The sequence below is a fragment of the Leptinotarsa decemlineata genome, unplaced genomic scaffold, assembly GCF_025532065.1.
Source record: "Leptinotarsa decemlineata unplaced genomic scaffold, Ldec_3_MD MMD2_tig00026294_RagTag_RagTag, whole genome shotgun sequence".
Lineage (NCBI taxonomy): Eukaryota > Metazoa > Arthropoda > Insecta > Coleoptera > Chrysomelidae > Leptinotarsa > Leptinotarsa decemlineata.
The window spans coordinates 8,413,756-8,441,269 of NW_027412674.1; the positions used below are offsets into that span (position 1 = coordinate 8,413,756).

The 27,514-nt window shown below is 36.4% G+C and overlaps 1 protein-coding gene across 5 annotated transcripts in view; it reads right to left on the bottom strand.

Annotated features, from left to right (window-relative positions):
* LOC111514603 (protein FAM107B) overlaps positions 1-27,514 on the bottom strand; it is a 198,915-nt gene that overhangs the window by 2,296 nt on the left and 169,105 nt on the right. For all 5 annotated transcript variants that reach the window (XM_074180292.1, XM_074180291.1, XM_074180289.1 and 2 more), the window contains exons 3-4: positions 14,050-14,233; positions 2,692-2,860 (exon numbers count right to left, since the gene is read on the bottom strand). In XM_074180292.1, coding sequence (XP_074036393.1) covers positions 2,692-2,860; positions 14,050-14,233 — 353 coding nt within the window. The remainder of the gene's footprint in view (positions 1-2,691; positions 2,861-14,049; positions 14,234-27,514) is intronic.

Sequence of the window (27,514 nt, forward strand, 5' to 3'; positions counted from 1 at the left end):
GGGAAACATGTTTTGTATAGATTTTCAAAAATGATCTAAGTGGTGGATTGATACTACTTGGTACACGTTTGGAAATTCTACAAGCATTAGTCCCCTTAACTCAAGTAACCCTTGTCTCACCCGTGGATAACACAGTTCCGCAGTACAATTTTCAAAAAGATTTGAAAATCATCATAACAAGTAGAGAGGACTGGCAAAAACGACCCACCGGTAAAAGCGGAAGAAACTTGGTATACAGATGGCTCAACGACCCAAGAAAGAGTGGGCGCCGGTATATACGGAGGCAGAGCGAAGACGAGAATCGCCCTCAGCCTCGGACATAAGGCCATCGTGTTCCAGGCAGAAGTAGCGGCCATCAAACACTGTATAGGGGAAGTAAACATAAAAAACCATCGCCCAGATTCACGGAAGACCTGCTAAACCACAACCGTTAAGTTGTAAGGGTAGTGATAGGTCTACTAACGGGGCATATGAGCAACATGGGTCTGACAGAAGAAACCCAATGCAGGTTCTGTCTAGAAGAGGAAGAAACCGCACTGTGTGTGCTCTGTGAATGCCAAAGCTGAGACACGGAAGATGCGGGGGTCGGTGTCAAAGATATGGAGTCTCATCAAAGAGATCAAGCTAGACAATGAGCTCTAGCAACCGAGGAGCATCTCAATAGATCTGAAAAGATCGCAGTGAATTATTCTGAGAGTATTAGGTAGTGTGAAGAAAACTGTCATATTAATGAGTTAATTATGTGAAACACTAACATGTACCTACTATGCTACAATTTAGCGAGTTTGAACAAAATGCAAAAATTTCCACTACAAAATCTAATTCGATTACCGCGTATTAAGTTGTTTCAATGGTCTACTGCGCCGAAGGGAAGCAAAGACCATATAAAAAGAGAAGAAGAAGAAGAAGTTGTTTAAAAAGTTCTTTTCGTTTGTCACTTATTCAATTAGATCGAAATAAGCGTCATTCGAATCAGTGCAGTTTTGTCAACGTAAAAAAGTCGATTAATTTATTCATCATAAAAATTGCGAGCTAGTGATTCAATGAAGTCAACGAACGCAGTTTCTGCCTGGTCCTGATTAGCGAAGGTTTTTCTGGTGGGAAAGTTATCGAAGTGCTCAAAAAGATAGTAGTCGGTTGGCTAGAGGTCTGGAAAGTATGGTGGGTGAGAGGGTGAGGAAGAACTTTGACGCTAAATTCGTTTAATTTTCAAAAGATGATTTGTGAAACGTGGCGTTGTTGTGGACGAGGATCTGACTTCACAATAAGACTCTTCTGTGATGGTTTAGACCGGTTGCAGAAAGTTATACTGAATCACACCAGCCGCTGACAACCATACAGTTACCATAATCCTTTTTTTGGTGGGTTTTCGCATTTGGGAAGGTCCTGGGTGGTTCATCGGTGTAGAGGATCCAATTTTTATCACACGTGATAATCCGATTAAAAAAACATGTTGCGCAAAAGCAAAGAAGAACACACCTTGAATATAAGTAATACGCTGAAAAGAGGCATCAACGTGCAGAACACAAAATTCTCTATACATCAGTATATATCACGATACGGTATAATAAATAATTATGTATTGAGATATGGAGCTACAAAAACACATGACATTAAAATGAAAAAAACTTTTGAAATAACCTATTATATCAGTGTACCACTAAATTCGAATGCAAAATGAAAACATCTCACAGAAAGAAATAAATATACAGTGTGTTCTATTGAACCACCCAGAAATAAATAAATATACACTGTGTTCTGTTGAATCGGCCAGTTAGAGCTCACACACTATATAATAATAATAATAATAATATTCTTTATTCAGTAGAACACAGGATTACAAAATAAAATGAAACCTATCAAATACGCTACAACATTTCCTATGCAAACTGAAAAGGCGGAGTTCATCTTGAGCACCTGGAGTGCACAGATGGTCTTCTACTCAACCTTTGGATAAACAGAAGAAAAAACAAAAGAACAAAAGATCGCAGATAACTAATGAAAATTAAGTGAAACTATAGATATATGTGCTGATTCAAATAACTGCTTTCTAGATATTAGAGGATTTCTTAAATTCAAACAAATTTTTTCGAAAGCAGGAGAGTTTCATATTCTTAAACTCATTTGGAATAGCATTGTAAGTGGTCGATACATTATAGGAAAAACTTCTCTCAAACAATGATGATTTATGGATTGGTGGTGTTATGGTACCTTTCGATGTTATATTAAGATTGTGAACGTCAGTGCGGAACACAATCTTTCTATAAAGGTAGGAGGGAGTTTGGGTAGTGATTATTTTGTAATATAAGGTGGAGCAGTGAAGTTTTCGGCGAGATTTCATATTTAGCCACCCGGCTTCTCGTAGCTTATGACTGATAGGTTGATGCCTACGAATACCATAGATGAAACGGAGACAATAGTTTTGGATTTTCTGGATTTTTTGCGTAGATGTTGCCGTAAGGCAAGAGCTATATACTGTATCGCAATAAGTAAAAGTAGAAAGAACTAGAGACTCGCAAAGCATTTTTTTAAGATTCAAATTCAAAGTGGCTCGAGATCCAAACAAAATTTTCAGTTTCCAGATACTTTTACGAATGCATTCCGATATATGCTTTTCGAATCTCAATATCGATATATCGACCGTCAAACAAATCAAGTGATTGATTGTGTTATGAATCAAGTGATCCTCACCTTGTCATCATTCGGATTCTGCAATCTTTTCGCCCTGTCCGCAATGACTTTTTCAAGTTCCGGGGCCTTTGCTGCTATGTGGTTTTCGAGTTGCTTTCTGGCCAGATTGTCCTTCTGTTTCTCTAAGGCGCGTTGGAGTTCTGTTTTTTTATTTAACACATTTTTACCTCTGAAACAAGAAAAATAGTCAGCTCAGAAAATATTGTATTGATGACAAACATTCAACGAGTGAAGATGTGGAAACTGGTCTTTCTTTTTCGAAGCAAATTCACATCTTCAGAGTGCCATAGAATGGTAGTGTCGTTGGCAAATAAAGTGATACATCCAGATATATCTAAAAAAGATAATTTATATACAGAAGAGATAGATGTGGACCTAAAACTGATCCTTGGGGTACTCCCCAACCAACTATTAGTAATTCGGATATATGGTCAGTTTTAACCAGTTGGTTTCATCCTATCGAATATGATTCCATCCACTTCAGGCCATGCGCCTTATACCATAGTGCACTCTTTTTCAACGTGGGCGATAACGCCCTCTTGTGGGCGCTGGAGGTCTATTAGGGGGCAGTAAAGGGCACAGATAAGATTGGGGGGCATTGGAGCGGTTTGGGGGGCGATAACTAATTTAAAAATGTTTTTTTGCTTTTAACACAAATTTTACCACTTCTTCAGGCTTAACGCCTGTTTTCTGGTGTATCGCCATCTAGGGGACTAGACAGTAACTATTTCCTGTCCGATAGTTGTCAAACTGTACAATGGATGGCGGTAAGCTTCAATGCGAAGCAAGAAATTTCTATACTAAAACCAATAATGATTGAGAGTAGAAGTAAGCCCAGTTGACAGCAAATCGGGGGCGTGCTTATTAATTTTTGAGAGAGTTGAGAATGAAAGAAAAATTCTTAGTACAATTAGTTGAAATATTCATACTCTTTTTTTATTTATTTCATTAAAACTTTGCAATATCGTGATTTACCTAATCGTTGTAGTCATTAGGTGGGCCTTATGAAAACGGAGTAATAATCGTGGTAATTATAGTAGGTACCAAATAAATTAACAATATTAATAAAAAACGCTATATATATATATATATATATATATATATATATATATATATATATATATATATATATATATATATATATAACTTTTTTTCACTATTGGGTTGCAGCAATTGATAAGTGAACTCTTTATAACTATTCTCAAGCTTTCGAGTAACTTAAACTCATCGTCAGGGGTACTAGAAAATACAAATTACAAATTTTTTGATAATAGAATATAATATAAATGTAAATGTACAAATTTTCAACCTCAGATTCGTCACTGTTGCTACCGCTATCATCAAAGTGAATTATGATTGGTTCAATATTGTGTTCAATACGGTTGTCTACGTCCCACATTTTTTGCTCTTCTTTTAAAACATGCTGCATGCATTTCTTCCAGTCTTCTGCAGAAACAGTTCGAATAGCTTCTTGTAGGTGATGTTGCACGTCCACTAATTTAAAAGTTCTGTTTTCTCGTGCCACATATCCTTTTACTTGCGCCCATATTAATTCTATTGGGTTTAATTCGCAGTGGTATGGTGGTAACCTTGAAACTGTAATTCCACGACTTAACGCCATTTCATCCACTGCGAATTTTTTATATTTGTCTGTGTGTAATTTTGTTAGCTGAAGTAGTTCTGCCTTTAAACTATCTTTGTTATATTGGATGTTCTTATTAATTAACCATTCTTGAATTGCTGCTTTTTTCCATGATTGTTTCGGTAATGGTTCTAAATGTCGACTATGGTATGGGACATTGTCCATGACAATGACAGACCCAGGTTCCACAAGTTGAATGATGCCTTCAAACCATTTTTCAAACACCTCCGCATTCATCTCTTCATGATAGTCGCCTGTTTTCTTAGATTTAAATATTAATTCACCATTTGGTAAAAATCCACTGTCGCTTCCTATATGCGTAACTATCAGACGACTACCTTTTCCAGATGGCTGTTTTAACCCAACTGACAAACCTTCATTAAAGGCTTGTCGTGCACTTGTAATATTACCATCCTGCCATACTTTTTTGACCGTATGTCCTTGGTTAACCCATGTCTCGTCCATGAAATACAATTTTTTTTTGAGCTTCCGAAATTCGTCAATTTTTCTTAGATAGTTTCTTCTCCATGCTATTATTTCTTGACGTTCAATGAGAATGATTTTCCTGTCAACTTTTCCGTACGTAAATTTCATTTCGTGTACAAGTTTCCTAAAAGTTTCTTTACCCATTTTTGGGACCAATTCATGATTGCTAAGTGCCTCCAGAACTGTTTGTAGTGTGGGCAGCTCATTTCTGAAAAAGAAACTGTGAATAGTTCTGCGTATACTGGTTTTGGCTTCTTCATCAACTGTGATTTTTTTTCGTCCGCTACTAGTTTTTGGCGTTTGTACGTCCCCATGAATTTCTGCTTCTCTTAGTATTTTGTAAATCGATGATTTTGGTACACCGGTATAATAAGAGCACATACCAACTAATTTATCTTTTGTAATTGTGGAACTTAATGATGTAGAAATGCCCGTTGGTTATTCGGAGGTACACACGTACATTACAGCACATATGCACAAAGTCATCTTTTGGTGGCTGATGATTCTTTCAAGACAGTGAAATACTCGCAGTACAATTTGTTTTTCTCTTACTGACCGAGACTCCGACCGTTTTACCTTTTTCGGAAGGCCCGACCATGTCTCCCATTTTTTGAGTAGTTTGAGAACGGTGTAGAAATATAATTATGTAACGCTTAAACACTTATTAGCACTATTATTTTCACCAATTGTTATCACAACACGTCGATTGCTGACTAACTTAACTGTAAAACGTACAATTCACGCTGTATAAATCACAAACCAATGATACGCTCATAGCTGCGAGTACATTAGTGAGGACTGCAACGATGAGATGGAAGTTACGGTAAAGTGATAAAGACAGAAATATCGTTGCGTACAGCGTTGCCACTAGTTGTAATAAATATCTAACACTATACAGAAAATAATGAATTTTAACTGATCAGTAATCAGGAAATGTATAAGTATTACTCATTACAAGCTCATTACTGATTTTTGTCATAAATAATACCTTTTAATCGTACTAGTGTGTATTATCTATAATTTGCCACAACCTACAACTCTACTGCTCACTATATTTTGATTCTGCTATAAACTGGTAACGTAAAATTTAGATATGTCAACGCGCTTTACTCTCAATCATTATTGGTTTTACTATAGTCTCCATTCTCGCAAGTACTAGGCCTGCCCTCTGCCTCATATAAAAGCGCGCGCGCCATCCAGCCAGTGATGTTGTTCGACGATAGTAGGAAAACAAGTGAATTTAGTTAGCGACTAGCTAGGTAAAATGCTGTACGTACTGTGGTGAATACTGCGAGTGGTGTCATTAGCAAATTTTTAATACTCAATTCTTTACTTCGTCATTTTTGAAGACAAAATTATATCGGAAGCAAAACAGAAGAAACGGCGGTATAGCGCGGAATATATAAAATATGGATTTATTGAAAATCCCACAAATCCATCTTCCCTATGTGCCTTCTTTGTCAAAGAACATTTTCAAATGAAGCGATGAAACCCCTCGAGTCTACAAGTTCATTTGAATAAAATGCATTCAGATGAAAAGGACAAACGTGTGACTTATTTTCAAGAAATGGAAAAGAAACACTCAGCTCAGCCAACAGTGCCAAAATTTTTTTCAGCGGCTTCTGAGCAAGACGACGACAGGTGAACCTCACACTATTGGAGAGTATTTGATTTTACTGGCAATTAAAGAAGTAATAACTACTATGCTTCATAAACCAGCGGCAGATATTATCCGAAAAATTTCTTTGAGCAATAGTTCCGTGCAAAGAAGAATTGATGAGATGACTGAAAACATTGTGCAATCATCTGAAGACTTCTAAATTCTCAATTTAGATGAGTCCACTTTACCAACCAATGAAGCATTGTTGTTGTTATACGTGAGGTTTATTAAAAATGAGAAAATATATCAAGAACTACTATTTGCCAGAAATTTAGAGACGGACACAAAATGAGAAACCATATATAATACACTGGAAAAATTTTGTGATGAGAAAGAAATTTCACTGAGGAATATTATATCAGCTACTACGGATGGCGCTTCGGCCATGACAGGACGTCACAAAGGATTCACAGCATACTTAAAAAATAAAATTCCAGATGTGCTCGCTGTACATTGCGTCATTCATAGGCAACATTTGGTTGTTGCGAAAAATTTGAGTGAGCGCCTCTCTCAATCACTGCAATATATCACCAAAGCAGTCAATAAAATTTGAAATAGCTCTTTAAATGACAGATTATTAATCAGCTTTGTATTACTAATGTTTTGTATGGTATTGCTAATACTTTCAAATACAGATCCCGAGCTTGAGAGTTACAAACTAACAAACAAACAAACATACCTACATACAGATGAAGCTAATAAAAGCGTGTTAGGAAAACGTGAAAGTTAGGCGAAGCTTTAGAGCAACAAATTGAACAATTTGTAGTGAATGTGATCAATAGTGACACGTCTGCTGACGAACTAGAATGGCAACAGTAAATAAAATAATTTTTACTCAATATAAATATTTGTATTTCTTTCGCTCGGAAGATTGAAAATGCTATTTTCGTGTTCATTCTCAATTTGAACCCGAATAATTGAATAAAACCATAACGACCAACAAACCCATTTGCATGTCATTGAAATTTTAAAACCGTTCAGACAATGTACCTTGGTATTTACAACTTACTTATGAACATACTGAAGAAAATACTGACAAACATCTTAATTTTTATTTTTCATTTTTTCACACGCTTTTATTAGCTTCACCTGTTTGTATGTATGTTTGTTTGTAACTCTCAAGCTCGGGATTTGTATTGACAGAATTATCGGCATTATTGCTTGATCTATTCGCGGGCAGATGGCGCTGTACGTAACCTCCTTGGTATAATTCGAACTCACTTAACATGTATTTCTTCATTTAAAAAAGGATTTTTTTATTAACACGCACGCCTGCTGCTTTAATTGTAATCCTCTTTTGCGCGACTGCTGCCTTGGGCTTGGTAGCTGATTTTCACGCTCTCTCTCCGGAATCGGAAAATATCAATGGTCATTTTTCTAAACTAAACAATATACGGCTGATTGATCCCAAAGTTTAGATGAAATAAATATAGATTAAAAATACTAAAAAACGCGCTTTTATAGCATACGAAACTAAAAAAAATAGTTAAAAAAAACACGATTTTAAAGAACATCGAACTAAAAAGTTAAAAATATATTTTTTTAAATAAGCTTAAGAGAATAACGAACGGAAAATACTAGTATTGATATGAAAAATACGTCGGCGCTTTGTGCCATAGTTTTTGTATATCAAGCGCCCGACGCTTTTTTCACAATAATACTAGTATTTCTCGTTCGTTATTGTTTTGAGCTTATTTAAAGAAATATTTTTGACTTTTCAGTTCGATGTTCTTTAAAAGCATGTTTTTTAGTTTTTTAAACAATATTTATTTTATACCATCAGAATAATTATACTCGTAGGTATATGTACCTTTGCGTCACCTTGTATAATATTTTTGCAGTATTTTTCCAATTTCCGTTGGTATTGAAGTATTGAAAATTTCTAAAATTCCCAATGTAAATACACACATCGGAAAAGTATAGGGATATTTTTATAACATACTAAATATCATAAAAATAAATGCACGAGGTCGTTTAATTTCGATCAAATTGGTACACTCTACCACCCTGTAGGTTTCTATGGGTTGAACAAAGCCTGCAAAAACGGTAACTAATCTTTTATCAAGTTTTTTACAAACTGTAGGTTTTCGGCTAAAATGAATAATCTGAAAGTGTCGAGTTTGTACATTCTATGCAGTTCTTGCTCAGCAATTAAACTGGAAATATTGTGCTTACCATTGGCTGAGATGAATAGAGCTGTAGGGCTTCTTCAAGGTGGCATGCGACAAAATGATGTAGCTCTTCGTTTGGGGGTCTCCCAAAGTGTTATCAGTCGATTGTGGCGGCGTTTCCGTGAAACTGGCAGTCCAGCCGAACAACATCCAGGGCGAGGACGCGCTACAAATGCAGTTCAAGACCTATTTTTGGTCTTAACCGCAAGAAGACAACCGACAATCACAGCACCTGAGTTGGTTAACGTGTTGCAGCAGACGCACCAGGTAACCATTGGTCGTGATACTGTCAGAAATCGACTGCATGAAGCAGATCTCCACAACAGAAGGCCGCTTAGATGTCCACCTTTGTCGAGAGGCAATCGCGGTAGAACATTAGAGTGGTGTCAAGAACATCAAAACTGGGATGCAAATGATTGAGCCACAGTTTTGTTTACAGACGAATCCAGATTTGGATTTCATCCATCGAGTAAGACTGTGGAGACGACCTGGAAATAATAAACGTTTGAAACACGTCCAGGAAGTCCACACATACAGAGGTGGTACAGTAATGCTATGGGGCGGAATCATGATCGGCGGCAGAACCGATCTCGTTTTTCCAAATCGCTCCCTCACAGCTCGACAGTACCTCGACACCATTCTTCTACCTATCGTCCATCCGTTTGCTGGTGCTGTTGGTGAAAACTTCCACTTAATGCACGATAATGCTCGTCCACATGTCGCGCGTCTAGTGACTGACTGGCTCACCAACGAAGGAGTTGATGTATTGCCATGGCCAGCACAATCACCGGACCTGAATCCCATCGAGCATGTGTGGGACATGCATCAACGAAGAATTACTCCGCATATGAGGAACATTCACACAACGTTTCAATTGAGAGAGCTTTTAATCGCTGAATGGGCAAATGTACCTCAACAAGACATTGACAATCTCATTTTGTCGATGCACGATAGATGTAGGGCCGTAATAAACCAGCGTGGAGGCCATACTTTGTACTGATTCCAATTTTTTTTGTATTATGATTTTTTTTCGGGGTGCCAAAGAAGAGCCATATTTTTTTTTAGTTTTGCTTATATGCGCACTCAGTATTTTTGACCATTTAATAAATTTTGTTGTAAGTTACATTCGTTTAATAATCACCCGTTAACTTTTTTTCCCTAAAGCGATCTAAAAAAAAATTATTGCCATTTTTAAAAATATCCCTAGACTTTTCCGATGTGTGTACATTGAAACTACATTGCACTAATATTTAGTCCTCATTGCGGCCCTGGTAAACAATTACATTCGCCTGCTTTTGTGTACATTTACTAAACCTCGGATTGGAATATAGTTTAATATAGAACATATTGTAAAAACCTGACTTCGATCAAATAACGAAAATAAATATAACGAAAAAATACTATCACAACTTCAGTAAACAAAGGAGTTTTCTGTTTTAACAAGTGCAGCAACGACAAGCTGAACGTTGTGATTATTTCCGCATTTGATCAGGAAATGGCTAGAAGAGGTTCAAATGAGCCGAAGAGCACAGTAAATTAAATGTGTTGAACAGATGGTTCACTTTGGGTAAGAAACCATCTTGGGTATGTAAACATACAAAGTGTCCCATATATCAAATTAAATGTTTATAACTGGACATTTGAAAAACAGATTTATTGAAATGCCCAACACTTAAATTCATACCAATACAAAAGACTATATTTGTGTTGTGGAGACGTTTGAAAAAAAAAACTGAATTGAAACCATTATTGTTTATTATGTTTAAATAGACGCTAAAACTTCTCTTATACGTAACAATAGCACAGATACATTTTTTCGAGTGTATAGAAAATAGTAAATTAAAACACCAGACTTCAAGAAATTGAAACGGTTTGAATATACAGGGCGGCCCAATAAAAACAAATCACGGATTAATCTATCATAGTTGATAGATTAATCCGTGTATCATAGTTAATCTATCATCTAACCTTCAAATCTTTGATATGATCAGGGTTTATAGAATGTCCCATTCAGAAGGTTATCTTTCTCCTTTGAACAACGTTAGTTACTTTTTAAAAATTAGATTCAGAGAATATCGAGAAAAACTATGTAGAAATTCCATTTTCCAAAAATCAAAGGATGTTTTCTAAGTTTTTTCCAATCTTTTACTTGATATAGTTGTGAAAAAACGAAAATCAATTATACCTGAGTCTTTGAATAACCCCGAAGATTTAAATAATCATTTAATTTCATCAGTAAATCAGATAGCAAATAACCTCCAAATGAAGTTATCGATTTTTATCATTCTAATAATAATAATAATAATAATAATTATACTGCGACTTCAAGTCTTGATAACACGTGGTCGAACGGTGCGGTCGAAAACTCGGTAAGAACCATTAAAAACGCTTAAAAAAATTCTCTTCGAAAAAATAGATCAATAGATTTGAAGAAAGTGTTGAATAATTTTCTTTACGATTTTACGAACATTCGTTGTGGAATTGAATCAGATATCATTCACAGGATTCCTACACAATATAGAAAATGAAAGAGGTAAAATTTCACTTACATGGAACACTGTCATCCTTACTGGTGGATGTTGGAATTGTTTATTATATTATTTGATGTTGGTATTTTCTCTCCCTGTATGATTTTGTTTTCTGATTTGTTAGGTATCTATTGTATCTACCAAGGAGGATTATAAAGGAACTTTTGCATCGTAATTTGGAAAAATCATCGTTGAATTATGAAGAACTCGTGACTGTTCTATATGACTGTGAAGCAAATATTAATGCTCGATGTCTCACATATATCTCAAGTAGCGAAAAGGATCTGATTCCAATAACAGCTATGATGTTTATTAGTTAAAACTCCATTGATACTCCCGAGTTGGATAAGGTTGACAGAGAGGTCATCTACTGATAAGGTAAAAGTATCTGCAAAAACTTCGAGAGGGCTTTCGTAGTCGATTCAGGAAGGAATATCTGGCAGAATTAATCCATACTGGTCAATAAAGGGTAACTTCACTCAAAATTGGAGATATTGTACTCAATGGAGGTGACAATAAAAAACGAGTAAACTGGCCATTGGGGAAAATTTTACAACTGTTTCCAGGAAGAGATGGAATAGAAAGAGTACTTCGAGTTAAAACGGAACGGGGGGAACCAATTCGTCCTCTGCAGCGATTGTTTCCATTAGAAATTGAAGCAGATACGGCGAACCAATTGAAAAAGACTAGAGAAGTGGATGCTAACGAGATACCAGAAAATCAAGACGGAGAAAACAATAGCATTTACAATGGAAATGTAACACAGCAAGGGAAAGTTAAAGAGGGAAAAAATAAATATGAAAGAAGACACCAAGATACGACGGCTTCATCACAAGTCATAACAAGATCTGGAAAAAGAGTGAAGATACCGAAACGATTTGGGTTGGAATAATTTTGCAATAGATTGCAAAATGGGGGGAGAATGTTGGATTGTTTATTATATTATTTGATGCTGATATTTTCTCTCCCTATATGAATGAATTTGTTTTCTGATTTGGTAGGTATCTATTGTATCTTGTTGAGTTCAGTTGTTGATTTAATATCATTAAAAAGTCATTACGAGATAAGTCAAAACCTATTTTGAAAACGATAAAATAATAAGAATCCATCTCATTTACAATAGTGGATATCCGATGTTTCGGAAAAATACGGATTGCCTTATTACCACTTCAGCAACAATCTGGATAAAATTACAAGATGAAAGTAGTTTGTGAAAGGTTAACTTTTCAAATGGTTTGCTTTCTTCGTTTCTTTGTAAGATTTCCACATTTTTTTATAAAAGCAATGTTTAAATTCAATCAAAACCGATTAAATTATATTCACATGGAAAATCACAAGAGATACGACTATTTCTTCGAATGGGAAGGGACTCAGTTAATCATATTTTATTTCTACTTGATATGACTTCATGACTTGTGAATCTCTGCAAGGATCCTCCTTCATTGTAGTTTTGATTATATCTCGTACCCATTTTGACCGTACTACGTATGCTGCCCTAACCTTACTTTTACAGTTCTAGGCGATTGTGATTTTATGAAGTGATAGTAGCAGAATTGCTCGATTTCGATAATAGGATATCTAAGCAGACTATTAAACTCCTATTTTTACGTTGTTATATACGCTATGCAATTATATTATCGGATCGTCTAGAAAGTGATGCAGGCATTGCATATAGAATACAGAACAATCCGAGAATAATGAGGACCTGGGAAGAAGCGACTGAATTGGTTGCGCTTTCTCCGACATTCGATAACGACTCAAAATGTATTTCCTGGAAAATATAACATTAACTGTTACCCAATGCCACAAGTGTGTGGGAAAATCAAATATTGTATCAAAACTAATTAAACTCAGAGGGATATTGAAAATTATTTTCATAGTCTGGTCAACAAGTGCCTTTCAGGTCAACATTTTTTCCCCGCCTCCGAAAAATATAAACGAGGTGTTATTTGACTCGTGATAGCGTGCAGCAGAAGTTTTAAACAATTATCTAAAAAAATGGGTTTGGTTTTTTGCAAATATCTCAAAAACTATTTGACATGTTTCGAATTCGAAAAAACAACAACAACAAGTCTGAGATTTTTTTTTTCGTTTTTTGGAACAACTTTTGAAAAGTCTCAGAATAGATTTTCGTTGTAAAAAAAAATCAATTTGTTATCAACAATTTACTTATGTTGAAAATTGAAAAGGCTTATTAATCATTGAAATTAGTTTTTCTTTTCATTACTATCAATCCATTTTTTATCACGCTTTTATTAGCTTTACCTGTATGTATGTATGTTTGTAACTCTCCTTGCATGATCTATTCTCGGGCAGATGGCGCTGTACCTAACCTCCTTGATAAATCGATATTATTGCTTGATCTATTTGCGGGCAGATGGCGCTGTATGTAACCTTCTTGATATATCGACATTATTGCTTGATCTATGCGCGGTCAGATGGCGATGGCACATACTTTGTGTATTAACACAAAGTATGTGCCAGCACAATATTGATTCATTTTATATTCTTTTGAAGTATAGCAAAAAAGCTAAGATAACAAGAATTCAAATCATAAAATAACAATTGTCCTCAATCTACAAACGATGGATTTGATTGTAGCTGAAATTAGATGTTTGTAGTTACGATTATTCACATCAAAAATGAATGAAATAAAATCGAGTATTTTTCAACTGAACTAACCTAACATAACCTATCCTAACCAACATATGTAACCTGAAATCTGAAGTAAAAACTAACGTAGAATGAACTTCGAACTTTCAAGTTTGCTTCACCAGAGTGGACGAAGATTCAATTTTGTTCACTAGATTGTGGACAAAACCATACGTCAATTTGGTTGAACATCAATTTGTTACACTAAAATTCACTTACATTTTCTGATTGAATAATAACTCTTTGTGTAGATTTTGTCGGTCGGGGTTTTCTCTAACGGGGTTCGCAGGTTTTCGGGGCATTATAAGACCATCGTCAGATATCAGTTTCGGTGCAGGATGATGACCTGTATTTCTTAGTGTTTCGGGGATCATTGTGGCTGACTCTGAATCACCCTCGTCACCTGTAAAGAAATGGACGAAATTATATTTTGTGGTGATAGTTCCAAGTTTTTTTTTCAAACTTAAAATTACGTATGCTATCAAAGTAGTATTTACTGAAAGAGTTTCGAAACAAAAAATGTTTATTGGTCGAATATAATGAATAATCATTTATTATGTAATACATTTTTTGACAAATATACTTTGTACAGGAATTGCCAACAATAAATATACACATCTCAAGACAAAAACTTATACTAGAAGACATCCGTCAAAACTATAATCAATTGAAACGATGGCAAAATTGGATGAATTGGGCTTCAACTTGCTTCCGCATCCACCATATTTTTTCTGCTTTTCTTTCTTTTTCTTCTGCTTCTCTCCCTTCTTTTGTTTTTTCTTCTATTTTTCATCAAGTTCGATTGTAAATAATGTGTATCAATATAAGTTATCTATTACTGGTTGAATGGAAGAGCAATTTCTGCCTTGATTTATCACGCGCAGACGTTGAATTCTGCCATTTGTTAGGTTAAATTAGTATCTCTTGTACTGAATAACTTTTCAATAAAAGCATTTTTTTTCACCGTAGTGTGTGCTGATCAGGCCCTATCCCCCGAAGCCCCGATACATTCGGTAGGGCGCGCCAGCATTATCAACCAATGACCACTCCCCACACCGTGGGGTAAGTGATCATTGGGTCCGCGAATCATGTGCCCTGAGCAAGCGCAGTGAGCCAAGAATGACAGCCTTCTGCATCTGTGCGGATAATCAGAATAACCATCTTGACAGAGTGATCTGGATAGAGTCTGCGGAGTTCGAAGACAAAATCTCGATATTTTATCCGTTTTTCCTCCTCTTTTCTGACAATATTCGTCTCGCCAGGAGCTGAAAACTCCACGACAAATATTGTTTTGGTCTGGTGGTTGAAAAGGACTACATCAGGCTTATTAGCTTGTATGAGTCTGAGGGTGGGGAACGAATAGTTCCAATAAATTCGGCACTTCTCGTTCCCCACAACGGATTCAATATACCCCGGAGCGTAGGGCAACACCGGTGACTCGTCAATACCGTAAGAGTGCCGTAGATGGTAATATAGCACTCTTAGGTCCGCGCTATGTCGATGGATATAGGCCGAGACCGCATATGCTGGACATGCTTGGTCTCGGGCGCCTCGCAGCAGAACCATCCTGGCAAGCCATGATGCACCCCTCAGTTTCCGACTTCAGTCCACTCGACCTGAGAAAAGTGAACGTCAAGTGCTTTGATAAGCCAAGGTCTTCAATGTTATTGAAGAAGACCCCATGCATTGGCTTACCCTTGTGTTTCCACAGAAGTACGCTGATCTCTGCGGCTTTTATCTGAGCTTTTTGCTGAACGGGTTCCAACTTGGTAACAGAGTTGTGGTCACCTCGTTCAGTGTCGAAAACTATACCGAGTTCATCAGCTGCTCGGGCAGCTGCCCTAAAGAGAAATGCTCCAATTCCTGCTGTCTCATGGTCACGGACCATGCCGAGAAAGGGATCCTAACTCCTGACGACTTTACAGGCTGTATCCAGTACCATTCTGTCATGTAGACATTCCAAACTCGAAAGTTGTAGTAACTTTGTTCTTCCCCGACAGTTCCGATGACCAGATCTGTCGAAGTTTGTGCTGATACTTGCCGCGAAGAGAGTATTTCACTGCTGTTACCTCTTGTGAGTAACGTTGTTTTACCCCGAGGTAAGTATACGTCTCTCTGACATCCAGATGGTGTAGGATGCTTCCATCTACGAGCTGCACATCCTCTTCGTAGTCACCGCATCGTCCTCTTTTGAGATGGACCATTGCACATTTGTCTATTCCAAATTTCATACCGATAGCATGCGTGTACTCTTCCACCACCCTCAAGGACTGATGGAGATCCTTCTCTTCTTCTCATCATTATTATTATTATTCCCCAAATCTGGCCCCCAATGAATTTTTCTTGTCCTCAGACCTCAAAAGAATGCTCGCTGGAAAGAAATTCAGCTTCGATAAAGATGTAATCGTCGAAACTGGAGCCTATTTTGAGACTAAATACAAATCGTAGAATTTTGATGCAAAATGACAAAATCTAGTAAACTATGGGAGATATCAAAAAGTTAGTCACTCTACAGAGTTTCAATGTTGTAGATATGAGAAGACAACTACAAAAACTATACATTTTCTGATTTATACAGTAGAAACAAACCCTTTGAAGTCAGGTGGTACCGTCAAAGTACCCCATATCAAAGAATTTTACCTGTTGCCTAGTAAGCGCTTGCTGGTGTTTATGCGTTATTAGAAACCTCTGTCGCTGCTGATCTGATTTTAGTTTATATATATTATAGATAATAATCTAAGTGTAAAATAAGTTTGAATAGCTAGCAAGGTCACGCGTTACCTAAGTAAACAAATACGTGGAAAACATTATTTTATCTACTTGTGATCTTTGTCAATTATTTTGAGGTGAGTTTCATGTTTCATCAGTATCATAAATTATAATGTAAGGTCTTATTTGGGTGAAAAATTTAGGTACAGGTTGGAAAACGATGTGGTATCAAAAAGAACCACTAGGCTTTTGAACGTTATTTATAAATACTATTCCTTTTTCAGACTGAATAATGAACCTGAATAAAGTAACTTCAGATGGGGTCTATTCTTTTTTGGGTAAACTTCCCTTAGATATTGACTTCTCCATAGATGGTCTGGAAGAAATCGATATTGACGATCTACTTGCCAATCCCAACGGATCTAGATCCTTCTGGTCGGTAGCTGAAGCTGTTAATCAGAACTTTTCAAAATCCGTAATTCCACCACTAACACAAGCGGATGGTTCAATTGCAACAACAGCCATAGAAAAAGCAAATCTACCAGCTGAACAATTTGCGTCCCATTCCACAGTCGATTTTCTGGGAAAGGCACTACCCACTATTCCCACATTAGAATCCACAATGCTGGAAATTACTTCAGAGACAATGTATGGTCAGGCGAATTTTGAAACAGCTCAATATCAACAAGGCGTCTGGTCATGATGAAGTGCCCGTTCAGCCTATTTACAAAAGGCCAAGAAAACTCTTCCAAATAACTATAGACCACTCGCTTTACTATCAGTGATATCAAAACTCAGTGGGAATGCTTCAACATCTTGAGAGATCATCAATATGGCTTTCGGAAACAAAGATCAACAGGCGCCCTTATATCAAGCGCTGTCGCGCTTGATATTTCTAAGGCCTTTGACCGTGTGTGGCATGAGGATTTGCACGGCTTGATGCTATGGCTTGTTGGATCATTTTTGTGTATGTATGTATTTTTCCTGAAAGAACGTTTCCTGCAAGTGGTCGTCGATGAATATCTCTCGAATACACCATCAACGCTGGTGTTCCCCAGAGATCCATATTGTCTCCAACCCTCTTTTTGTTGTATAACAACGACTTACTGGAAAAAACAAGAATCCAATATATTGCTTTGCTGGTGACAGCACACTTGTCTCGTCATTTCATTTGGATTCCAGGTCATCGGCTACGGAGGAACATCTTCACTAGCAGCGGGAGGTTGAATATCTTAATGAGGATCTAGAAGTGATTTCGAATTGGGGCAAAAGTAACTAGGTTCAATTCAATGCCACAAAAACTCAGGCATCGGTTTTCTCCAAAAAGATAAATGTCTCCGAACCGAATACAATGTCAAGTCAGACAATTACGCTTTCTGCTTCGATAAGTTTGTTGGGGGTTAAAATGGACATCAATATGCCTTGGCACAGTCATGTCGCTGGAATTGCAAAGGCTGCTCTTCAAAAGCTTGAAAACACTGTTCCGAACCAGAAAACTGTACATACCTCAGCAACTTTTGATGCTTTGTAAATCTCAGATCAGACCTTTATTGGAGTATTGTTGTCATGTATGGAGCTCTGCCCCTAAACATCCTTGAAGTTGCTGGATTCCACCCGCCTGATTGGAGACGCGAACATCACGTGCAACCTTGATAGCCTGGAACATCGAAGAAAGGTTGGAGATTTGTCTCTCTTCTATAGATACGTTCATGGGAAGTGTTCAAGTGACTTTGCACATTTGATTCCACCAAGAGCGGTACATATTAGCCACGTGACGAACTGTGGCTGCTCACCGTTTTGAGTTCAACTCAGTACACCTCGAACTTCACTGTTTCATCTAGAGAACTGCGTTTATGTGAAATAAACTTCTTGAGAACGTTTTTTCAAATGGATTCTATCTCCAGCGATTCAAATCTAATGTGAACCGCTTTTTTCACACAGGCACCGCTCTGATATCGCCTCAAGGATTTTTCTGTTGTGTTTTGTTTTTTTTTTTAAATTAACAGTTTATTGTATGCTTTTTACTATAAGCTATTGCATAGCGAAACACGTGTCGCGGTTTTTGTAAAACCGCGAGATAATCATATAATGAACTGCATTAATGAGTTTTGAAAGATTTTAGACTAGCTGTAGCCACATGACTTATTGGTGATGATCCAGCAATATCCAAGAAAGGTAGAAACAGTTTGGAGAGTCTTCCAAATAGCTATAAGAGATCGGTTCTACGTGAAATGAAGTATGACAAGTGTGCGTGCACATATACCTCTGTATCTGTACAGTAGGGAGGGTGAGTGTAGGCCCACAGCACTTAGTTCACATGTGACTCATTGTTCATCCTCCCGAGATGTTGTCCTCCTAGGTCATCGTCCATCCTGTCCTTTCCAGGAAGGTGGACAGGTCATTGGGAGACATCTCCTTTATATCGGTAGATGTAGGCCGAACACACACTCTAGTATTGACGATAACTCCGGGCACTCGCATAGGACATGCCTGACAGTTTCATCTTCCTGTTCACACATCCTACATAGAGGTGTGTCTACTAGCCCCATATTGTGGAGGTGTTTCTTTAGTTGACAATGGCCAGTCAAGAATCCTACTGTTGAGCGTAGATTTTTCCTGGTCATCGCCAGATATTTCTTCGGCGCCAACTTTCCAGGGTCGCCCAAGGTGATCCTGGCAGGATTGCATCCTTTGACTCCATCTCATCCTTCCTTTGCTAAAGATTCGGCAATGCGATTACCTTTACTCCTGTCGTGCCCATTGATGACACTCTAGTACTTGCCCTGTTGTCTGTTCAAGACTAATAGGGCTTGTCTGCTGTCAGTATTCATGGTATAAAAGTCAGATGCGAATATTCTAGTTAATTGATGGTACTGCTTCGGTTGTAATGTCAGGCTTTGTTTTTAAATTCCACAAAAAAGACTAATTTTTGAAAATTCTCTTCATTCCCTTTTGTTTTAGTTTTCTCTGAGTTTATATCATTACCAATTTTTTTTTCATTTCATTTGTCTCTATAAAATTTACATTTCATAGACAAGTCCCAACCTCAACTCAAATATTATAGATGAATAAAATAATTTGTAGAGCTGGTATATAATCGAGGTTGACATAATTGTCATATGGAATATTGAATAAACATACAGTGTGTAACAACGAAAACTTAACTGAGCCGTTTTTGAATATAAAAATTAAGATTTTTAAAAAATCTCGGACACGTCCGACGACCCTTATTTAGATAGGGAAAGTAGATCGAGTGGCACCTCGTTTTAAAGGTCTTTTAAATACCTTTACAACTCTGTCAAAAGAAAATTTTTGTAACGATTAGTTTTCGAGATAATTTGAAGATAAAATTGCCATGTTAATACCCACTCCTCTTCTTCCAGTTTTCATTAGTACCTACATCGTTCGATTGTTTTCTTTAAACGGGTCGTGTATTGTTATTTGTTTAAAAATGCCTTACACTACTGATGAAAGGGTTTCAGTTATTGCTTTATTTTTTGGCCACGACCAAAATGCTAATAGAACATCAATTTTATTTAACGAGCAAAACCCTGGTAAACACCTAAGTAGAAATCACGTTCTGGATTTGGTCACAAAATTCAGGGAGACAGGTTCGGTTTTGAATGAGGAAAGAAATGTTCAGAGAAGGGTAGTTAAGAACGATAATGCGATTGGAGTCATTGGTCAAGTCATCGCCAATCCCAGGTTAAGTACCAGAGGTTTATCAGCAATGGCCGGAATAAGCCATATGAGCGCATGGAGAATCCTTAAAAACCACAAATTCCATCCTTACAAAATTAAACTTGTTCATGAACTCAATGAGGATGATTTTGACCGAAGACAGGAGTTTTGTGAGGGCATGAGTGTGAGATTAATGCAAAATTCCGAGCTGCTTTATAACATCTGTTTTTCTTATTTACAACTTCTTGAAGAGGCAATACAACCTCGTATAGTTGAAATAATTGAACAGGTTCCATAATGTCAAGATGAATTTATCCATTTTCAACAAAACGGTGCACCACCCCATTATGCCCAGCAGGTTCGAAATTTTTTGAATAATCATTTGGAAGGACAATGGATTGGCAGAAGAGGTCCAATTGAATGACCAGCACGATCACCAGATTTAACACCACTGGACTACTTTTTGTGGGGTTATTTGAAGTATAAAGTTTATGCTACACAGCCAGCCAATTTAGATGAATTACGTCGTAGAATTATTGATGAATGCCGAGCTATAACTCCTGAGATGTTGAATAATGTAAGAGCAAAATTCGAACAAAATCTTTATTGTTGCATGGAGCAAAATGGCGTACATTTTGAACATTTACTCTAAATTTCCTATGTGAGTTACCCTTATTTGTGTGTGATTTAAAAACAATTATTGGGATTTATTAACCCTAAAACAGTTTTTAAACTGATATGTGTCATCAGCATTCAAGGAAATCAGCAGATTGTATTCGTTGTGTAGGTAAGTTTTTAGTATGATTCACTTTTTTATCAGAATCATAAAATATCCACGTCAAAAGGCAACCTTCATAAGGAGGTGCCACTGAATTTACCTAAAATGTAAGGGTGGTAACCAACCCCATCCTCCGAAAAAATCTCCTCGTAATAAACAAATAATTCTTACTTTTTTACGAAATCAAATGGACACGTATTATCAGGTTTTCATATGAAAGTTCTGAACGTAAATTGAACCTTAAAAACAATTTGATTTATTTTTGAAAAGAGTTGAACTCAATAAAAATACCTTTAAATCTTCAAATTATCTCGAAAACTAATCGTTACAAAAATTTTCTTTTAACAGAGATGTGAAGGTATTCGATAGACCTTTAAAACAAGGTGCCACTCGACCTACTTTCCCTATCTAAATAAGGGTCGTCAGACGCACCCCTCCAAGGGGGTGCGTACTGCAAAAAATCTGATAAGTCTGAAAGGTGCCCCCCTTTAATTAGAAATCGACGTGTCCGAGCTTTTTTTAAAAATCTTACTTTTTATATTCAAAAACGGCTCTGTTAAGTTTTCGTTGTTACACACTGTATATGATCTACTTGCGTACAAGATAAAATACACTTTAGGGGATGACTAAAATATGAATATATAAAAAATATATAATGTAAAATGTATAGAATGTAACAATAAAAATGGGAAATTATATTCAATCACTGAGATCATCCATGAACAAATGCCGATTTTCAACGATCAACTGAGTAAATTCTTGGAAGTTGTATATACATTTACTAGATAAGATACAACAAATAACAAATATATTGGCAAAATAAAGTGTATTTGAGAAAGAGTAATGTCGGCTTCGATGGGTTATTCACAAAAAATATTAGCTTTATATAAACTAGTGCATAATTTCTATCGTTGCTTCCTGTACTATAGGTTAGTCAACAATTGGAAATACCGGCAAGACAATACATATAATGACAAAGGAATCATTCTTACCATTAATTTTTTCAAATAAGTTGATTATGTCACGTACTGCAGTCATTTCTTTCACCTTCTTGGAGTGGATGGAGAATAAAAGAAAGTTATAGTTATTACATTGATTATTGAGAAATTTTTGGCAATTCAGTAATTCTATAAGTTTAAAATGTATCATTAATTTCCAAGAGGTACATTTAAATGAAATTAATAATGAAAATTGGAGTTTGCAAATTTCTTTTACGACTATCATGATAGTACACTGTTAGGCTTTTGTTTTTTACTTTGCAAAATACATTTAATTACATTTTGGTTGCAGTTTCACTTTTTTCGAAGGAAAATATCAGTTTTATTACAAATTTACTCAGGTATAATAATTTCGGGTGTATAAAAAAAGATCTGAAGTGCAATTTATTTTTAAAAAGGCAATAAGACGATGAAAAATGAGATATACATGAATAAAGTTGAGAGAATTGTGTCATATTTCTTCACACAGTATTTAATGATTGATGAAAGTTTGAGATTTGTATTAGTGTATATAATATTCCATTTGTCATATTTTTGCCGCAAATGGTACATTCTGAAATGGATTGAAAGTTATTCCGCCTTCAGAGTCCAATATTTAAAATATGGTTCGTCAATCCCACTTCCATCCGGAGTACCACAGGGATCTCATTTAGGACCATTGCTTTTCAACCTATTTGTAAATGACTTGAATGGTGTTATTCTCCATAGTGAATTTCTTCTGTTTCATGATGATCTGAAGACGTACAAAGTAATTCATGACTTATCTGATACTGAATTATTACAGTCCAATTTATGTAAATTTGAGCACTGGTGTGATATAAACTTAATGCAATTGTAATAAAAATCTCATTTATAGTCCATATAAAATCAAGCAATCAGAACTGGAAACAATAAATAAAATCAAAGATTTAGGGATCCTACTTACTTCAACGCGAACAGTTTGTGTCTTATAAGGGCTATGATTCTTTTTATTACAATCTTTCATCTGGAGTACCTCAGGGGTCGAATTTCGGATCGATTGTGTGCTTATTATTTATTTATGACCTCAGTAATTATGTCGATTGTAACAAGTTATTTTTTGCAGATGATTTGAAAATATATTTACCTGTCGAAACTATTGAATACTGTAATACATTGCCACGACAGTTATAAAATATACAGACTTGGATGAAGTTATCAAACTATATCTCAATGCATTCAAATGTAGTATCTTATAGTAGGAAAATATCGGTCATCGAGTATAACTATCGAGTAGAAACCATTTTACTATCACGAAGTAACTCAATTAAAGATCTTGGTGTATATTTTGATCAATTTTTTTTTTCATAACTACATTACATCGAAAGTAAGTGAAGCATTGGGAGTTTTTGGTTGCACAGTTCTCAATTGTAGATCTTTTTCAAACATATCTGCTCTTTTTACTCTTTATGTAGCCTACGTAAGGTCAAAATTAGAATATGGCTCTGTTCTATGGTTTCCATTCAACAATTGCTATAATACAATAATTGAAAAAGTTCAACTTCGTTTCCTAAAGTATATTTACTTCAAATTTCATGGTATCTATCCTTATAGAGGCATTTCAAATGAATCTCTTACCATAACAATTAATATCGAAAGTCTTGAATTACGCAGAAAACTTGCTAGAATAATTTTTCTGATGAATTTCACTAGATAGGACTTCCATTGTCTACTATATAAAATGATTTGAAATCCCTGAAACAACTAAAAAAGAAGAATTGAAAATGAATAGCTGAAAATAACAATTATATTAACCAAAATAAACCTGAAGTGAAATAATAGTGAAATGAAATACAAGTAAAAATAGAAAAATTGAATGAATTAAAATGATGAAATGAAAAAAGAAAAAAAAAATTAAAAGTGGAGAGATTCCGAGTCACGTTAGTTCACGACGTTTCGATTGTTAGTATCTACAATCGTCTTCGGCTGATGACTGGACTGATTCCTCCAAGAGATGACTATTTATAGGTCGTTCGAGTACTTTTACTTATCCCCGCTTTCCATTTTCCGCTTCACTGGTTCCGTGGGAGATGACCGTTTTTGGCGGGAGTTGGCCATTTTTCGCTTGATGATTGGTTTCCATATGCTGCGTATTTCTACGCTGGCTGGGCTGAATACGTTGTTGGACAACATGTATGCGACTTCCTTGAATTTTATCCTAAACCAATGTTCCTCTCTGTGCAAGATCTCAGCTTGGGACCACTCGATGTTGTGTTGATGGGTCCAAACATGGTCTGCTATTCCTGATTTGCTGGTTTCCCCTCGCTGTGTGTGTTTCTTGTGCTCGGCAATGCGAATATTCAAGTGGCCTCTTAGTTTCACCAATTTAGGATTTTCCGCACTCACAGGGTATCCGGTAAATGCAATTCTTGGAATCGCAGTCTGCGTTTGGTGGCCTGGTTTTCGTGAGGCTGCTACGGATAGTGTTACCGGATCTGAAGCAGGTTCTGATGTTGTACTTGGAACCAATTCTTCTTATCCTCTCCGATAATCCTCTGATGTAGGGAAGTGCAAGCACTGGTTGTGACGGCTTCTCTTTCTTGCGAGGGTCCTGCTGTCTTCTAGCCAAAATCTTTTCTACCATCGCTTTGGAGTACCCATTCCGTTGAAGATCATTTTTAGTGATGTCAGTTCTTTCTCGAGACCTTCCTTCGTATTACAGAGCCCAAAAGCACGGTCTAATAGAGTCTTGATGATTCCTCTTTTGGTCGATTGATGGTGGTTGGATTCGTGGTTCAGATACTGTCCCGTATGAGTGGGGTTTCGGTATACAGATGTTTCCCACTTAGTGTCGGTCCTCTTCACCAAAACGTCTAAGAATGGCAATTCGTCGTGGATTTCCTTCTCCATAGTGAAATTGATGGAAGTTCTCACGCTGTTGATGTGTTTCAGGAAGGCGTCTAGTTCAGTATTCCCATTGTTCCATATTATGAAGGTGTCGTCAACATATCTCAACCAGACTCGAGGTTTCTTGTGGGCTTCTTCAATGGCCAGAGTTTCAAACCACTCCATATAAATGTTGGCTATGACTGGTGAAAGTGGCGATCCCATTGGCAGTCCCTCATCTTGTGTAAAGAATTCGTCTTTCAGTTGGAAATAACAGTTTCGTACACAGCATCCTAGTAATTCCATGATTACTTCTATAGGTAGATTCGTTCTCTCTTTCAGGTTCCCGTCTTTGGATAGCTTTCTCTGTATGATTTGGAGTGCTTCTTCGACCGGAACGTTGGTGTAAAGGCTTTCCACGTCGAAACTAATTAGTTGATCTTCCTGTGTGACCTCAATTGACCCTAGTAGTTCGACAAAATGCCTTGAATTCTTCACAAAAGACGATGTTTTTCCTTGTAATGGTTGTATTAAGGAAAGTAAAAATCTAGACAAGTTTTGAGTAGCCGAATGTCTGGAGCTGATGATCGGTCTAAGCGGAACGTCCTTCTTGTGAATTTAGGGTAGTCCATACAAGTGAGGGGGCTTACTGTGGTGCGGTGTTAGCGATGATATTTCCTTGTTCGAAAAATAGACTTGACCGAACTAGTGAAATTCATCATGAAACATTGTCAATCACCTTCAAACATAATTTTTCTGTATAAATTACTGCACAACAATGTGCATGTTATGAAGGTGTTACCTCTTACAAATTTCTGTGTGCCTCATTTTAGAACTAGAAGTTCAAAAACTTTTTACAGCCGACTGACCAGAACCAATTTGTACCTCAAGTCACCTATTTTCAGCACTTGAAATAATTTCAATTCAATTTCAAATTTGTGTAATATTAATTCTAATTCCCTAGAATATATTATTGACCCTGCATCTCAGTATTTCATGGAGAATTTTTAATTTTCTGGTATAGTTTTTTTTTTAATTTCATTATATTATATTATAATTTTGTTATTCATTTTCTCAAATAATAAATTTGTAATTATAAAGATCTATATTACTTTTTCAACATACTTAGTGTACCCTGTAAATGGTTTTCATCTGTTAGTTAATAAAGGCTATTATTATAAATAACTGTAGCAAATTTTAACCGAATCAGTGTAAGGACATACATGATATTTTATAAATACCGTTTTTTTAACTTCAACGCCGTGTACCTCAGAAATAAAGCAACTCCGGTGCATTAGAATTTTTTCCTTAAACTGATCCAAAGAATCACCCTCTGAAGTGCCTGTATAGAAAAACGTCTTTGGGTAATATTTTTCCGAAAACCAAAATTTATGGACTACTTTCCATACTAAACTACAACTAATTCATAACCGCCTTGTAATTGGCCCCAAATAGCTTTGGGCATATCTGGGTTAAGGATATATCCAGCTCTTTCGAGGATTATTTATCAGATTTCAGGTATCTCAAACATTTCTTGAGATATTGCCAAAAACCAAACCACTTATTTTACTCGATTGTTTGATGAAATGGCGTTTGTGAATGAGACAATAACTAGTAACTTCAGAACTTTCAGTCATACAGTGCATTTCTCTAATGTCCCCCCCTCTTTTATTTTTTGAACAGGTCAACTCAAAAAATTGAGATTTTGGATAATGAAAATAATGCATGAATACTTTATATACATTGACATTCAACTACATAATATGAGGTAATGAGCTTGAGGTCAGTTAAGAAGATGCTCGAAATGATTGCCTTGAACTTCTTGACATATGAACAGCCTATCCGATATTTCACGCCTGACATTTTGGAACACAGTAACGTCAATCTCTCTACAAATATTTATTATTCTCTGCCGTATATCCAATTTCGAAGCAGGTTCAGTTTCTTACACCTTTTGCTTCAAATAGCTCCATAAAAAATCCAAAGGTGTGAAATCTGGCGAGCGGGCTGGCCATTCTTTCGGATCTCGACGGCCAATCCAACGACCGGGAAAAGTAGTATCCAAAGAGTTTCTTACTTGTCTGGAGTTATGTGGTGGTGCTCCATCTTGTTGAAATACAATATCCATATCGAATTCATTAGGATTCGCTTCGACGATTTCAGTGATGAGAGGGTCAACAGTAGTTTCCAGCATATTCAAATACAGTTCCCCTGTTAAATTTTGATCTATAAATAGAGGTCCTCTATTAATTTTTTCTGGATATTGGGTATGTGTTTCCCGGAAAACGTGACGGTTGGTGTCACTCCAATAACGGCAATTTTGTCTGTGAACATTACCGTTCAAAAACATGTACATTCGTCACTGAAACAAATATTATGCAGACAGGTAGGATGCCTTGCAATTGTTTTCGTCATGATTTCGTAGAGTTCTGATCTTCGATCAGGGTCATCATCAGTTAATTGGTGTACCATTTTATTTTTGTATGGATGATATCTATTCCTCTTCAAAAGTCTCACACAGTAAAAGGAGACATCTCACAAACATTCGCGACGGAATAAGTAGACTGTTCATGATTTACTACCATCTCACCAATTATTTGTACTTGCTGTTCTTCCGGAATGGACGGATGACCTGGTGGCTTTTTGTTATGTACACTACCGGTAGTTGTGAATT